Source organism: Chrysemys picta, chromosome 11 (assembly GCF_011386835.1).
Source record: "Chrysemys picta bellii isolate R12L10 chromosome 11, ASM1138683v2, whole genome shotgun sequence".
Taxonomy (NCBI): Eukaryota; Metazoa; Chordata; order Testudines; family Emydidae; genus Chrysemys; species Chrysemys picta.
In genome coordinates this window covers 50503819-50521025 of record NC_088801.1, presented here as the reverse complement: position 1 = coordinate 50521025, position 17207 = coordinate 50503819, and the positions used below count along the sequence as shown (strand labels likewise).

The 17207-nt window shown below is 40.2% G+C and overlaps 1 protein-coding gene across 4 annotated transcripts in view; it reads left to right on the top strand.

The window, feature by feature from the left end:
* COL5A2 (collagen type V alpha 2 chain) overlaps positions 1-17207 on the top strand; it is a 179995-nt gene that overhangs the window by 158172 nt on the left and 4616 nt on the right. For all 4 annotated transcript variants that reach the window (XM_065561993.1, XM_065561994.1, XM_065561992.1 and 1 more), the window contains 15 exons: positions 756-809; positions 1724-1831; positions 1934-1987; positions 2215-2268; positions 3588-3749; positions 4322-4429; positions 5565-5672; positions 5860-5913; positions 6270-6377; positions 6630-6683; positions 7991-8098; positions 10790-10843; positions 11887-11994; positions 13590-13881; positions 14949-15136. In XM_065561993.1, coding sequence (XP_065418065.1) covers positions 756-809; positions 1724-1831; positions 1934-1987; positions 2215-2268; positions 3588-3749; positions 4322-4429; positions 5565-5672; positions 5860-5913; positions 6270-6377; positions 6630-6683; positions 7991-8098; positions 10790-10843; positions 11887-11994; positions 13590-13881; positions 14949-15136 — 1614 coding nt within the window. The remainder of the gene's footprint in view (positions 1-755; positions 810-1723; positions 1832-1933; positions 1988-2214; positions 2269-3587; positions 3750-4321; positions 4430-5564; positions 5673-5859; positions 5914-6269; positions 6378-6629; positions 6684-7990; positions 8099-10789; positions 10844-11886; positions 11995-13589; positions 13882-14948; positions 15137-17207) is intronic.

Below are 17207 nucleotides of genomic sequence, written 5' to 3'. Positions count from 1 at the left end.
TGTTAAGGAGGAGGAGGGGTTAAAAGAAGTATAATAATTCCAATTATGTCATATTGTCCATTTCACATATTTCAGAGCTGGGTTATTTTTGACGATTTGGGCATTGGGGTCTGACCAGGCAAGTGTCACGGCCTTTGCACTCCCCAGTCCCTGATCCTGCTGGGGGTTGATTCAGCCCCCATCATAAATTAGAGCACGTCATTACAAGTGTAAATTAGAGCAATGATTACACCAGCTGGGGAGTGCTGGCGCTCAGCAACATTCAGGCACTCCCCTTCTCCCTTAGCCACACATAGTAAGGAATCCTCAGCTGTGTGCTTATGGTAGCTTTACAGCCCCTTTGGTCCCATAATTTTGGAATCCCATGGTTAATGAAACCAACATCTATTTTTATTCCAGTCTAACCGAATGGAATAATAGATCACATAAAATGTATACATTAGGCCCAATTCTGCTATCAATTACACAACAACAGAGAGCTGAATTTGGCCTATTGAGTTATTTAGTTACATGTGTACCTCAACTGGCTATTTTGTTAGTTTTAGAAGGATGTATTTCCAAAGGTATTTTACTAAGCCTTCTTAGTTACACCACATGACTCTTCTTAAAAACCCAGTTGTGCGATTATAGTTAATATAGCACGTATAACAGGAAATTGTTTACATCCTTTCTTCTACACTGCTGTATAGATTATACTCCATACAACGAGCCTTTTATACCACCTGAAACATAACGATTCTTAATTTCTTCACCAGGGTTCCCGTGGTGAAAATGGCCCAACTGGTGCTGTTGGTTTTGCTGGTCCTCCGGTATGTGTCATATGATTCTAATCTATTTCCTTTAATCATAAACTAAATTTAAATGCTGCTTAATCACTTTTGTTTAATGGATTCTAAACCATTTGGAAATATTTCTGGAACAAAGTCAGATTTCTGTTTCAAAAAGAACTCTTCCTTCCTCCCTCCCTCTCCCCCCCCCCCGCGATTATTTCATGTAAAATAGTGAGCCAGTAAATACCCCAGACAGTTGAAAATTATTTTGCTGACAAGATTATATCATTGTTAACTAGATTACATATATTTTTAATGTATGAAAATGTTTCCTTTGAGATTAAAAAAGGAACACCATAAAGTGTCATCCACTGAAAGGTAGAAGAGACGTGCAGTGGAGTTTGTGATACATGAGGAAACTGGCCAGGATCTTCATGAAAATAATTGGGAGATCTGTGAGTGCAACAACCTTTCCCACAAGTCTGACACTGGTTCCTAGTGAGTTTCAGGGCCCCTTTCCTCCAAACAATTTATTGAACTTCCAGGAGAGAGAGGTAGGCATCAATTTCCCTTGGAAAAGAGGCAATAAAACAGGTAGTGAGAGTTTAATCCCTTAAACTTTTAGACATGTGCGACATGGAGATGAATACTGAAGAGAAATCCTAAGGTTTTAAGAAAAGAGAGAAATATAAACTAGGTTAGAAAACTATTTTATGGAATATGGTTAACTGACTCCACAGAATTTCACATAAAACACTTCTGACCCAGTAAAGTTAGTGGCAAACTATTACAATTTACTTTTGCTGTTCCATTGAGCTACGGTACTACTCTATGTGCTGGACTGATTTGTTCGCCTCTTTTATAATGGATTCCCATAGTGTATATTGACTATCAAATAGGAAAGGTTTGGTGTTCTCTAACCTGATCTGACTTTTTAATATTATTTTTCATAGGGCCCTGATGGTCAACCAGGTGTGAAAGGTGAACCTGGGGAACCTGGACAGAAAGGGGATGCTGGATCCCCGGGACCACAGGGCCTTTCTGGGTCTCCTGGCCCACCAGTAAGTAAAAAAGCAAACAAGGAAAACAATGACCTGTGTCAATTTTTCTCATTTTAAATGTTCTTTGCTGTTCATTATGGCCCATCTGTTTCCCATTTTTAGGGTCCTCATGGTGTTCCTGGTCTAAAAGGTGGTCGAGGTACTCAGGGTCCACCTGTAAGTACTTTGGCTTTTGTAAATTAGTTGGATTAAAGCAATAGCACCTTTTTACACTAGGGGCATGGGTTTAGTTTTGTTGGAAATATTTAAATCTTTCCTAACCTGAGTTGTATTGCATATTTAATAATTAGCTCAGTTGTAGTTGATTGCTCAGTGAGCTGAGAACATTTCATGTAACCAGTGCCAGATTTCTTTCTAGTGCTTATATCAAAATGTATTTCTAGGGTGCTACAGGATTCCCTGGCTCTGCTGGAAGAGTTGGACCTCCCGGACCTACTGTAAGTGAGACTTATTCTTATAGGTACATTTTAAAAAATGGTAGTTAGACACCTGAACAAATCAGAGAATCATAGACATTGGAACTTGTAAAGACCTACAGTATTCATGGCCTGATCTTGTGCCCACTGAAAGTAATAGCATGCTTCCCTTGACTTCAGTGTTGGCAGGATTAGGTGGTAAGTCAAACAAAGCTTTTTAATTGTGGGCCTGATCCAATGCCTGTTGAAGTCAGTGAAAGTCTTTCAGTTTATTTCAGTGCACTTTGGATCAGGCCTTGAGATAGTAAAGCTGTTCTTGGTTGAACTGTTCACTTGCAGTGAAATTAAAAAAAAAAAATCCCAAGTCATGCCCCGCTTCCTTCCTTATAATTCTTGGTGTTGAGGGAATTTTCTATACGAGCAACAGGGCCTTTCTTGTGCCAGCTCATCAGTGAAATTGCTCACACAGTCCATTTTTAGAAAATGACAGAGAAGGCAAAAAGTACATCCTATGTTTAAACTTTTCTCAGTGACACTGTGGTTAAAGAATTGTGTGTAATTTCCCCCTGTTGGCTTGACAAATTAGGATCCAGCCCTGTCTGAGTGTATTAATGACAAATACCAAATTTGCTCAAGTTCATTTTGTGGTTGTCACATGCAGTGGAACAAGTGAAGTGATGTCAAAGCACATTTGTTAATATAACATATGCTCTGTATAAACAGGAATGTACTTTGCCATCCTTTGAAGAAATGTGGGGGATCCATGCACACATACAGTATTTTATGTTATCCCTCAGACCTCCCATAACATGACCGCCATTTTGGATTTTCTTCATAAAGAGGGAAGTCCCAGGATTGATCTGATTCCTGTCATGTATAAGTCACTTTGGGCTGTTTTGGGATCAAAGGCATAACATAAATGTAAGAAATTACTTTAAAAAAATGAGAACTGATCATGTTCAATGGCATCAAAATAATTCATGTCTATGGAAAGTGAGTGAAAAATGGATACAAAATGCTATCACTGGTGTGAGTGGAGAAATTTTGAATGAATATTTGTGGAATTTTATGGCACTAATTGTCCAGCTCTAGGATGAAGAATTCCTTCTATAGAGGAGGGAATCCAAAATGGCGTGTAAGGCATGAAAGATGGAGATCATTTGCAAGTCTTGGGAGTTCATCACACATTATTAAAGAGAAAGCACTGTGTTAGCTGTTATATGATAAAATTATGTTCGCACGCTGGTCCTTCCTTTGTACTTATTTATTTTTAGTTGATCAGAACCCAGTCCTGATTTGATCAGAAATCTATTGTAATTGGGGTCTTTTAATGTTGCTAGGGAGCTCCGGGGCCTGCTGGGCCTCTTGGGGACCCAGGAAAAGAAGGCCCTCCAGGTCTTCATGGCGATCCAGGTGCACACGGTCGAGTGGGAGATCGAGGACCAGCTGGGCCACCTGGCGGCCCTGGAGACAAAGGAGACTCAGGGGAAGATGGGCAACCTGTAAGTGCTTTTGTCTTTATATTTGCTTTTTAGCCACGCAGCTTTTTAATGAAATTTATTGAAATGCCCAACCTTTGCACCATCTTGAAACAAGAATAGAATCTACAAGTGCACAGCATATGTTCCATACAGAATGTAGTTTTAAATGCACTTCAACTTTCTATAGCATCTTCTGAGTTTCCACGCTCTGCTTCATGTCACCTTTTGCACCTTGCGCGCACACCTAATACATATTTCAGATGTAAAAGAAACAACTCTTAGTGGGTCCCAGACATTCATTTTTATTCATGTTTTCTTTTAACTGGATTTTCCAATTGCATTTTAACTCCTTTGACCTTTGGAGTTAATTTTACACATTTTCCAGTCTGGACACTTTAGGCCTGATGGCAAATATAACACATCACCAACCAGTTGTGCACATTGTCATAATATTGCTTCTTGTAAAAAAACAGGTTTCAATGGTGGTAACTCCTTCTAGATTAAGTTAAATTCTAGAGATTCTGCCTTATTATTATTGTTGTTATTGATTCTGAATATGATGGTAACCCTGTTATATCCTTTGTCAATTTCAGGGTCCGGATGGCCCCCCAGGTCCAGCTGGAACTACTGGTCAGAGAGGTATTGTTGGTATGCCAGGTCAGCGAGGTGAGAGAGGCATGCCTGGCCTGCCTGGCCCTGGTGTGAGTAGCAATGCAGTCAATATTTCACCTAGCAACACTGTCTGAAGTATTCTGCTCACCTTTGTGATATTATGTGCCTTCTTCCTAGCTCCTACACAGAAACAGGACAATATTAGAGGGATCTAATTGTGTAAAGAATCAGTGGCATTGTGTCTACAGGTATGGTTAATAACTAAACCACACCTACATGGCATGGAGACGAACCCACCAGACAAACACCTTGTCCATCTGAGCTAAAGGAGAATCTTTAGTCGTAGTGAGGCTTCTGGTCAAAACGTTCCAAATCAGGCATGTCTTACTAGGCAGCAGCACCTTTAGAAATCAGACCACTCACTTAGGTACCCAAATAAGAACTCAAGTCTGAACATTTTGACTTTTGTCTTTTAGCCCAGATACTACAGGCTAACAAGGTTGAGCAGGCTGAAATTCTGCTAAACATAGAGCAATGGGACCCATACTATGTAACTTGTAGTTACAATTGTCAATGAACTCTACAACTTCCAAAAGTTTTGTTTTTTTTCCTTGTAATATATTTTGAAAGCTTGGTGAGGGAGAAAAAAGCTTCTCCTTTAGTGTAGTGATTATTAAAGGGGATGGCAGTTAAGAGAAACTTGTTTATGCAGTTTACAATCTCAACCAGAGCTTGTCCCAAGGTTACTAATCAGAAGTTATGTTGGTCTGGAGATGGATTGTCTGACTCAATAAAGGTTCAAGCCAACAGTTGTGTTTAAGCTTCTTTAAGATATGCTGGAGGCTGGTTAGGCTCCCAGTTGGTCCAACAATCTAGGGAGCGTTAGTCCACCATGGAACTTGCATAACATAACAAAGGATCTGGTTCTTTTAAAGCTCCAATCAGAAATGCTGACCTCAAAGTCAATAAAACTCTATTCCACTAGGTTGGTTGGTTAATTTTAAAAGTGCAATTAAATTGCTTAGTACTATACAACAAATCAAAAGGATATTCAAAATCTGTTAGAACACATTCTTCCATCCTGAAGTTTTGAAAGCTACAAATATTGGTAGTGCTTAAGACTGGATTCATAACCATAAAGTTTAACAACTGGTGATCTTTTCTATTGAGTTCTCTTTGTTTCATTACATTAAATGGTTGATAAGGTATTTCTTATCTTTTTAGGGAACACCAGGAAAACAGGGTTCAACGGGTCCACCAGGAGATAAAGGTCCCTCAGGGCCTATTGGCCAATCAGGTGCCAGTGGTCCAGTAGGTGAACCTGGTCCAGAAGTAAGTATTGTGGCCTAGTAACAGGCAAAAGTAACAGACTTGCTGTAATTATGGCCTAGAGTCATAGAAGTTAGAGCTGGGAAAGACCTGCTAGTTCCTAGTCCATCTTTGGGCAAATGTAACATTGTTCCCTGCAATTCACACAGTCAACTAAGCATGGTCCTATTTTTACCTTTCACACTTCTAGGGTCCTGCTGGTAATGATGGTACTCCTGGACGAGATGGAGCTGTTGGAGAACGTGTAAGAATATGTTATTAGTGTTAAGCCATTGCTGTAAATCTCCATTCTTTTCTGGGTCTGTGGCAGATTCTTTCCCTTGCATGTCTCCTAGGATTCCCCATACAGAGAGCTTGTGGTAAATCCACATTCCAATCACAAACCAGGACTCTGATGGGCTGCAAGAGGACACAGATTTCAAAGCTGGGGAACCCTAGCTAAAACCATCCTTCCCATGGGAGCTCACTCTTGAGAGCTGACAGCAAGAATATCCCAACTAATCGTACTCATTGTACTAAACCATAGAGATAGAAAAATCTATTGATGTAGTCCAGTCCCATTTTTTAAATACTCAGTAAGTAAATTGTGATGATTTGTAGGGGGATCGTGGTGAACCTGGACCTGCCGGTTTACCAGGTGCGCAGGGTGGCCCAGGAACTCCAGGACCAGTTGGCCCTACAGGAGAAGCAGGGCAAAGAGGTGAACCAGTAAGTAGGGACTTTATTTCAGATTTTTTTACTAGTTTCATGTATGGCTGTATTATAATTTTGGACGGTTTCAGAGTAGCAGCCGTGTTAGTCTGTATCCGCAAAAAGAAGAACAGGAGGACTTGTGGCACCTTAGAGACTAACAGTTAGTCCTCCTGTTCTTCTTATAATTTTGGACATATTCTATGAAAAGATGTGCTATAAAGGTATGCTGCATTGCTTCCCGTAACATGTCCATGCTTTTCTGTGCAGGGCTCGCGGGGTCCACTGGGTCCACCCGGTCGTGCTGGAAAACGAGGCTTGCCTGTAAGTTCTGTGCGATTGCTTTACTGTTGCCCAAACCAAATTACTTTTACATTAAATGCTACCAAAAGGGCAAGAAAAGCTAGATTTAGAAGCCTGAATAATGACTTGAGCTTTAGAGAGCTGACTCCTAATGAATAGTGAACATTTTCTGAGTTATATAATCCTTTTAGATTCTCCAACTGGTTGACTATGACAGTGCATTGTCTGTAAAACATGACTGAACAGAGGTAACAAGAATCTTCAAAGTTTCTTGACTTGCATGATGCAACAGAGAGTGGCCAAGCAGGTGGTATTTGGACCTGATTTAGCTTAAGTCTAGGGTTTGTGTTTCACAGTGTGAGGCCAAATCAGGATTTCGATTCAGGTTAGAATTTTATGATGCTGAAATATTATGTGTTGTTTTCATGAGATTTCAGACTATAATGGCAGAAATATTACAAAATCGGCTGTTCTCATGAAACACTCCCGAAATTCAAAGGGGGTTCAAATATGAGAATCCAGTTTTGACATTTCTAATCAGAAGACATAGGTGAAGAAGGAAAAGCAGAGATTGTTTGACGTTTTCTAAAAGTTCACTCTGGTTTCAAGATGTAGATTGTTCAGTATCTAAAACTTACTGAAAATTATTATAAATTTCAAATGCTGTTCTTAGGCTAGCATGAGATTTAAACTGGAAAATGTAATATTAAAAGTGTAAGCCAAAGAAATATTTTGAGTGATTTTAACCAATTTAAAAAGTTTAAAAATTTCATGATCTTGGAGTTAAATAATTATGGAACAAACTCATTTGAGCATCTTGAGTTCAAATATTGTAGTCCCTATCCAGGCAAAAATCCCATTGACGTTTCAAATGTAAGTTTACCTTAATAAAGACTGCAGGAGCCTTTGGGTACTTAGCTAGTTGTGAGAAGTGAAGACACTTTCCTTCCTGATACTGAAAAAAGAGGCCGGTAGATACAAACATATGGAGATCATCTTTACTCATAACATTTCAGTCCTCTCCATAACAATGCTTCCCACTATCAAGCATGGAATGAATATTGTTATAAGTATATAATATTATATAATATCTTCACTATTCTTAGTACCAGTATTTTTGAATGTATGAAATAGATAGGTAAACAGTAAGGATTAATTTTAATGTAACCAACTCTATTTTATTTAGGTATGTGGCATTTTCTAATATGTAAATGCGACCTGCTGCTTTCTGCCTTTAGAAGTGAACAGTGTCAGACATTAGTGTTCAGAGCAAAGTAAGGTTTGTTCTTAGTTTAGAATCCTCTATTTGACTGTTTTTGTATCTATAGGGTCCCCAAGGTCCTCGTGGTGACAAAGGTGACAATGGAGACCGAGGTGACAGGGGCCAGAAGGGTCATAGAGGTTTCACTGGTCTTCAAGGTCTTCCTGGTCCTCCTGTAAGTTGTTTTAGTTAATTAGCAAGAAAAGAAAAATATAACACATCTGTTAAGACTTTCATATTAAAAATGAACCAAAAGGGAAAATCTGCACAGTGTATTACAATAAATATGCTTTCCAGACAGCCGCTCTCTGGTACCCTGGCTGTCTTTAGTTTCCAATATATATATATTATACATTGCTAATATCAATGCAATAAATTGTCAAATTTACTTCTTGTTCCCCATTCATCAAGTAGATTTATGCAAATTATAACTTCATGTTAGTCAACCTGAGCAGTCTCCATGCTGCTGCTGCTGCTGTAAGCATCGGTGTTAATATTAAAGTTAGCATACCAAATACACTAGGGAGTGCACAAACATATAGAAAAACATGGTTCTCTTCCCCAAAGAACTTACCATTTAAGAACCAGTAACTTTTGTACACAACATAGAAATCTGTGTGGTCTCTGTTGATATTGGTAATTATAAATAATCTGTGATACTTGTTCCATGCACAGCCGATGCCACAGTATTTTTACTGCATTTGTTAGCAGTTCTGCTTTATCAAAATTATATAGCATGAACCAGCGTGCACCTGGCCCTGCATGTGTCAGAGGCTCAACTCTTAGTGTCCTTGTGCAGAGGCTGAGTGCAATCATAGTTCTTGTGATCAGTGAAGCAAAGCAAGCAAAGTGTTCAGCAGCTTAGATGTTGCGCACCCTCAGCTCCCCAAAATATTCCAACCCTCTCTGCCTCCTCAACAAAATTCCTTTGTCTTCTTTGTATTCACCTTGTTCTGTTAGTTGCAGTCAGTGGCTCTTGTTCTTCATCTCCAAGCATTCCTATTGAGTGTTTCTTCTAAGCTGATCCTGACCTTTCTTGTGTCCTCCTTCAGCGTCTTGAACTACCTTTTTCTGGGTCTTCCTCCTGGTCTTTGTCCTGTCATTACTAGGGGCTTGTCTCCACTTAACGTGGATCGACATTGCGGCGATCAATCAACCGGGGGTCAATTTAGCGGGTCTAGTGAAGACCCACTAAATCGACCACCGATTGCTATCCCGTTGACACCGGAATGAGAAGCATAAGGTAAATCAGTGGGAGAGTTTCTCCCATCAACCCAGCGCGATGTAGACACTGCAATAAGTTGACCTCAGTTTGTCAACTCCAGCTACGTTATTCACGTAGCTGGAGTTGCGTAACTTAGGTTGACTTAGCCCTGTAGTAAGAAGAAGAACAGGAGGACTTGTGGCACCTTAGAGACTAACAAATAAGGTGCCACAAGTCCTCCTGTTCTTCTTTTTGCGGATACAGACTAACACGGCTGCTACTCTTAGCCCTGTAGTGTAGATCTGCCCTAGATCTTGTACTCTCTGGCCAACATATCCCAGGTCTCATCATCTCAACAAACCTGTGGAGCAAAGAGCATAAACTACCCTGAAACTTAAAACTCTTCTAAAAGACACTTAAATACTACTGTGATTGGTAATATATAAAACAAATAGATTAGTTAGTTCAGGTAAAATAGATGTAAGTGGGCATTGAGATTGCTCAGCATCTCATGGGCTCAGGCAAAGGGAATGAGTATAAGATTCTTGGATTGCAAATGGCACTGAACACCAAAGAAAGGACAGATCCATGGATACCCCCATCCACCCACCCACCCTGGGTGCCCTGGCCCAGCGCCTGGGGGAGCACAGGAGCATATGCTGTGCTCTTTCAAATGGTATTGTAGTAGCTGTGCTCCTGCAGGAATTGTGCCTGTCTCATTTTCATCACCTGTATTGTAGCCAGTGACTGAAGAACCACTGTCCAGAAGTATGGGATGCTTAGTGAACCTTAAAAAAGCACACAGAAGTTCAGATGCTTCTCAACAACCTATTTGAACTCTTTAAGGTCCCTCTCATGCAAACTACGGAGTAGCATTGAGGGGAAGGATAGCTCAGTGGTTTGAGCATTGGCCTGCTCAACCAGGGTTGTGAGCCCTATCCTTGAGGGGGCCACTTAGGGATCTGGGGCAAAATCAGTACTTGGTCCTGCTAGTGAAGGCAGGGGGCTGGACTCAATGACCTTTCAGGGTCCCTTCCAGTTTTATGAGGTATAGGTATAGGTAGGTATATCTCCATAATAGAAGGTATAGGTAGGTATATCTCCATAATAGAAGCCTGATAAGAACGGTCTTTCTCATTAAACTTTGTTCAACTTTGCAGTACTTTTTAATTTCAGCTGCAGGGTGGTATTTATGCCCTGGTCCTAGCCAAAGGCAAAAGTAAAACAAGCAGGCAAAATAACCAAATCGAAACTTCTTCCCAATTCAGAATCACATCAGTTGGTTTTAGCTTTGGATAAAGATTCTGGCTGGTTCCTCTTTTCCTTTTATTGTTGTTATTAATATTGGACAATACCAAACTAAAGACTTTCTGTGCATGTAACCTCAGACATAATTTTGTGTATAGATTTGTACTAGTGTTAAAAACTTTACTTATCTTACTGATGACCATTGTTTTTGTGTCACCGTAGCAAGAGAATAATACATTGAGACTTAAAAGTGCACAATGATTGAGAACTCAGAGGGAAATTGTTACATATGTTTCCTGGGCACATCCTGGCTCATTTTGGCAATCAGAGCTTTATAGGTTTACACAATATTTCTTTAAAGATAATGTGATGCTCGATTTAAAATATAATAAAAATATCATTTTTTCTGCTTAGGGTCCCATTGGTGAACAAGGCAGTTCTGGGATTCCAGGTCCTTTTGGCCCTAGAGTGAGTACATTGTGTTATATATAAGAATATGGAAACAATCAAATTTCTGTTTACAGTTCACTGTTAGGCAGATGACGTTTGTTGATCTTAGCCTAAAATAACTCCATGTAATGGTTATCTTATTCTCTTTTACTCAAATAAATTCTATTGTTTAATAATTGATGTAGCAAAAGCTTTTACAGAAGTATACTGTGATATGGTGGTCCCTTCCTGGGCACCCTTTTGCGTCAGGCTATGGCATGACTGGTGTGCCTGCCTCAGTTTTCCCTTCAGAATCGCCAGCAACTCCATTCCAAACTCTTTTGCCTCACTAATACCATTCCTTTGGGTCCATTTATTACCAAAACACAGTCCAATGAGCCATAACAAAAGTCCCAAACCACAGTCCATCTCTCAAACCCCGTGCAGGTAGTCCTTCAAATCCCATATCCTGTTGCTATATCATATTGACATAGCACGTACCACGCTCCAGCTCCTTCTGTCACTCCTAGGCTCCTTGTTAGTCATCTTCTGTCTGGACAGCCGCTGCACACCTCACAGCTGGAGCACAACTCCACTCTTCCTAGCAAGAATCCCCACAACCTCCCTGCTTGGTGATCATCCTCACCAGGCAATCATCCCCACCAGGGGAGCACTCCCATAGGCTCTCACACTCTTCCCCAGCGTCCAACCCTCCAACGTGGAGCCATCAGCAGGTAAGCCCCTGTGCTGGTCCCCTGCCTTCAGTCATTTCTGGCCCTTAGTTCTGGCTCTCCATCTTTAGAAGTCAGCAGGCATCTCCCTCTACTGTTCTCTTCAGCCCTCCTGCCTGGCTCTATGGCATAAGGCTGGGGAAATTCAGAAGTACCAGTATATGGTAAAATTCAGCTACCTTCTAAACTTCAGACAAAAAACAAGTTACTACTTTTAAATTCATTACTTTTCAAAAATCATGGGATTGCTTCAGGAGGAGATGTTGTTTATATTTAATATAAAAGGCATTTTAGTGATTGGCGAATGTGATTGTTATTAAAACCCATCTTTAATTCTCTAATTTTATTCAGGGCCCTCCAGGTCCAGTTGGTCCTTCAGGCAAAGATGGAAATCCTGGACCACATGGGCCACTGGGGCCTCCTGGTGTAAGAGGAAGTCTAGGAGAAGCAGGTCCTGAAGTAAGTTCATGGAAATTTGGGGAGTTAAGCTGCCTTCTGGTATTATGATGTTAAAACTCATAGGAACACTCTATAAAATTGATCTTAGATTTATGAGTAATGCCTAATGACAGATCAGTGCTTCTTAACTACTTATAACTCCACAAATAATCTAGATGATAGGGTTTTAGCCATGACATTTGTGAACTGAAATATAATATGTTAGATGTTTCTATCAAAAGCTACTCTGGAAGTTAGAGAGAGAGAAGATGTGTGTGTTAGTTCTCTAGAATACACTTTCCAGTGAGCTATCCTGTCTAGTTCCGAATGACTCCAGAGATGGGACTTTCACCTCTTCCTTGGGGAGCCTGTTCTACACCCTCATAAATCTTAGAGAATTTCTCCTGATATTGACTCTAATTGAGTGCTTGCTCATGTCGATTACATTCTAGGTGTGTGAGTGCCCACGTGCGTGGCCATTGGAGATTTTTGCCTTAGCAGTATATGTAGGATCAGCTGTGGCGCCCGTTTGAGTATCGTGCTTATGTGTCAGTATATCAGGTGCCTCCGGCCCTACACCCTCTCAGTTCCTTCTTATCTCCTTCTTACCGCACGTGGTGGTTAGTCGGAGCACTTTTCCTCCATAGCAAGGGCTAGTGGTTTCGTCTCTTCTGACTTCGAGGCTTAGGGCCTTGTAAATAGTTGTTTAAAGTAGTTAGTGTTAAGTAGTTGTTAAGTGTAGTTAGGAGTTAGAAGTTAGAGTCCCAGCAGGGACTTCATCCCAGGCGGGGTATGCCCCGGTCTTCAGGGTTTAAGCCCTGTGCGGACTGTAACAGGTCTTAAGCCTGTAAGTGTCTTCCACAGCAGCTGCAAAGTTCAGAATTTTGAGTAGAGTTTTTATTATAGCTTGAATATAAAACAGATCAGATATGTAGTTGAGACAGTAAGGTGGGATATCTCAGACTATTATTTCTAGTTTTACTTTCTCTCAATACTTACCTCAGTTACAAATTCACAATAACATATTAAGAAATACATTTCTTACCATAATTCCTAGACACAAAATGCATTAGATTGGTGGGCATGCTTCTTGTTGGACAATTGGAACATTAGTTTTGAACTCTGGTTAATTACTATTAAAGGGAGTTTTACAGCCAAATCTCGGTGTGCCTGTGGTGGTACCACAACATCAGATTTAGAATGAGAAGCCACAAAATTCAGATCCTAAAGCTCAAGACTCTTTATATCAAGGTTTTGGTTTGACCCATTGTAGAGTGCATTATTAATTGTTTAACACCAACAAAGGCCCATATTTAGTACAGTATCCCTATGTACGTGCTAAAACGCTTTCCTGAATTTGAGGCCAAAATGTTCAGCGCTGTACAAGACAAAGTTAGAGACAGTCTAAGCCCTGAGGTGTGTGGGCCTATCCTCTTATCTCTATCCTTAGAGGCAGGAGTCAGCTGTGAAGTGTTGCTCTGGAACTTTTCCTAAGTTTGAGGGTGATTGGAGCTGAGATTTGGCTAGGCTTGTCTTTTTAGTAACTATACTGTCCCATACCCCACTCTGTCTAATGAAAGGATCTTGTGTATTTCTATTACTACTTTTACTTTTAGGGTCCTCCAGGTGATCCTGGTCCCCCAGGTCCCCCAGGCCCTCCAGGTCACCTCACAGCTGCCATCGGTGACATTATGGGCCACTTTGATGACAGTATGGCAGATCCACTGCCAGAATTCACTGAAGATGAAGCAGCCCCTGATGACAACAATAAAACTGATCCAGGAGTCCATGCCACACTGAAGTCACTGAGTAGCCAGATTGAAACCATGCGCAGCCCTGATGGCTCCAAGAAACACCCAGCACGCACTTGTGATGATCTAAAGCTCTGTCATCCATCCAAGAAAAGCGGTGTGTATAAAATGAAACATTTAATAATGCAGTATCTGCACATGCTGCATTGTCCAGGTGTATTGCCATTCTGTTCTTAGGATCTCTGGGAAAACATGCATGATATAGGTTGTTTTGGTAATAGGTGTAGTTCATACCAGGCCTTTTGAATTAAGGGGCTCAAAAACCTCTTGCAAAAATGTTGTTTATTCTTCAGTATTTTATTGTATAGTGCCACCCTTGTAAATGTGATCACACTGGAGTACCACTCCTGTATGTATGATCACAGTGATAAGCTGGTACATTGCATGTTTGAGGCAATAATAATTAAGCATTGAAGGCTAAATGCTGCCCTTGGATGCATAATACATTCAGTTGCTTTAAAATAACATGGGTGCTTTACCCAGCATGATTTTGTATACCTCATTGTTCTTTGAATAGTGTGTTGGAATTACTCTAAGTTACACTGGCTCCCAGCACTCCATAAGAATTGTCTGGCAGCTAAGGATCAGCTAGGGAGAGGGCAACCCCAGCCTTTCCCCGTTTCCTGCAGCTGTGCCCCCTGTGCCAGGCTTGTCTGCTTTGTTCCATCAGAGTAGTGCCAAGGGGCTTTTTAATGGGCTTAAGCAGTGTTTAATTTGTGCCAGGACTTGCCAGGGCTGAGCCCCGGCACCTCTAGGCTTGGCATTTTATAGCCCTGGCACCTCTGAGCTTGCCATGTCAGTTATGAAAGTAAAAAAAATGGCTTGAGCCCCGGCACCTCTTTCATTACAAATTAAGAACTGGGCTTAAGCAAAATTCCGGATCTAACTACCCCCAATTTTAAAGTGCTAAAATACGGATCCAACTATTGTGCTTGAACTTATCTCTGGAGTGTACATTAAAACAAGCAGAGGGTTGTTACATCATGCCCAATATAGTTACACAAGTTGTTTTTTGATAAATTAAACTGGTTAGCCATTTGAGGCATCACAATAAAAGACATTAGGTAAATGTTGAGCTCGTGTTTTAGAGTCCTAATTATAACTCCCTAATTAATTCAGGAATCTTACTAATATAACAGAGATTACATTTTTTGTGTTTTGTAGGAGAATATTGGATTGACCCTAACCAAGGTTGTGTTGAAGATGCTGTAAAAGTCCACTGCAATATGGAAACTGGAGAGACTTGTATTTCTGCAAACCCATCTAGCATACCACGCAAAACATGGTGGACTAGTAGATCATCGGACCGCAAGCCTGTATGGTATGGCCTTGATATGAACAGGGGATCACAGGTAACTAAGTATATTTAAATGGGATAAGAAAGGGGTGATAAAAAATTTTAAACATTGATTTTTTAAAATTTAAGTAAGATATTTGTATTTAAATTAAATACAGATTTGTTTTCAAAAAATAAAGCCATTTAAAATTAAATTTGAAATTGACAGCCTGTGTTAAAGCCCAAACTTCTTATAATCTATTAAAATAATGGTAAGTAGTATATATTTGCTGCCAAGTTTTAAAGGAATACCTGGAACCACAGTTTGTTGAAGCACTAAACCAGCTTTTGACAACAATAGCATCTCTGTAGATGCAGAGAGAATATTTTCTTTATTTAAGTTTATTCAACTATATCAGTTCAATAACTAATTCATTCAAAGTTAAGAAAATGATTGGGAGTGGAAAAAGCAGGAAAACTTGTTTTCCTCTTCCAATATATGAATTAAAAACTAGGTGTGAAAAGATGAGATCTACTAGTTTCAAATCTTGTTAGGACATAGTTATCAGAAACAATCAGTTTAATTCACTAACTATAGATACTTCCTTTGGTTAATAAATCAGTTAGTTTTAAATACAAAACGTGTTTTGATTAACTTTTTGATAAACTTTTTTCTTATATATGTAGCACATTTAAGACCGTTTTATTTAATAAAATGAAATAAAATTCTGTTTTTCTACATTTTAATTGAATTTGAATTTCCATCCAAATAGAGCTTGATATAAATCACAAGTGAAAAACCAATCAACTAGTAAATAAATGCATCATTCACCATTTTCTAACATAATAAAAATGTAAAAATTAAGAATATTAATAAATGTAAGTTAAGCTACATACTTGCTTAAATAAATGTGTACAGATATAGTGTATTGTCGTAGTTAGCAAAAAGCAGCACCAACTCCAGTGTGAAGGCTATATTTAGTTGCAAATCAACATGTTTTAATGATTACCAGACAATGAAAATCAACTTGTCTTTAGGAAAATAACGAAAAAATACAAAAATCAAATATTTAAATCAAAATTTCCCACTTGTTGATTTAAATTGCTTTTATTTAATTGAATCCGCCCTGTGAGAAAGCTCTTCTCCAGATTCTTTCTTTTTGTTATTGGATATTGCCTATTATTTTGAGCAGATCATGCCATGATAAGAACTTTATAATTCTAGTAGACAGACTGTATGATATTTAAGTTGTTACTTACTTGATTCAAATATATTGTTTACTCTTCAAAAATATAAAACTTCCTTCTGTATCCCTAATTTAGTTCCCAAAAATCTGGGTTCACAAACAAAATGTTGGCATCAGAATGCCTAATCATGCAGTCCCTATGCAGACATAACTCCTGTTGATTATGTTTAATCACAGAATCCGTGACTTCCAAAGACCTTGGTGACTTCAAAAAGCGCTGCCTGGAAGCTGCAAGGTCCCCTGCCGGCTGTGGAGGCAGGGAGCTGGGGAGGTACCCCTGCAGCTCCCAGCCACCGGGGATGGCAGGGGGGGAGCCCCACATCTCCCCGCACCACAGATGGCAGGGGGATCTGCCACTCATGGCTGCTGTGGGTGGCAAAGACGACCCCTGCTGCAGGGAACCTGGTGGCAGGGGGGGATCCCAGCAGCTCCCAGCCACGGCGGACGGCAGGGAGAATCCCCAGAGCTCTGGGCCACTGTGGGAGGCAGGGGGAACCTCTGCAGCTTGGAGCTACCAGTGGAGGGGGACCCCGTAGCTTCCAGCTCCCCAGCCCCAGCTGTCCAGGCTACCCATTCTGTCATGGGTATTTTTAGTAAAAGTCACAGACAGGTCACGGGCTTCCGTGAATTTTTCATTATTTCCTAAAAGTACCCATGACAAAAACTTAGCTTTAATTATGTTCACATAACATCACCATGCAAAATACCAGGCTTCCAGAATGAGCTTCAGAACTCTCACCCCCTGGGCTACTGAAGATCATGATGAAGGATTCCTGTGAAGGGCATTAAAGGCCGTAGTTGCTTTGGGTGCTAGCATCTTACAGTAGGTGTTTAGCATTTTACAGATTTGAGAATATTTAATCCATGATCTGATGCTGGAGGGGAGGTAGATTTCACCAC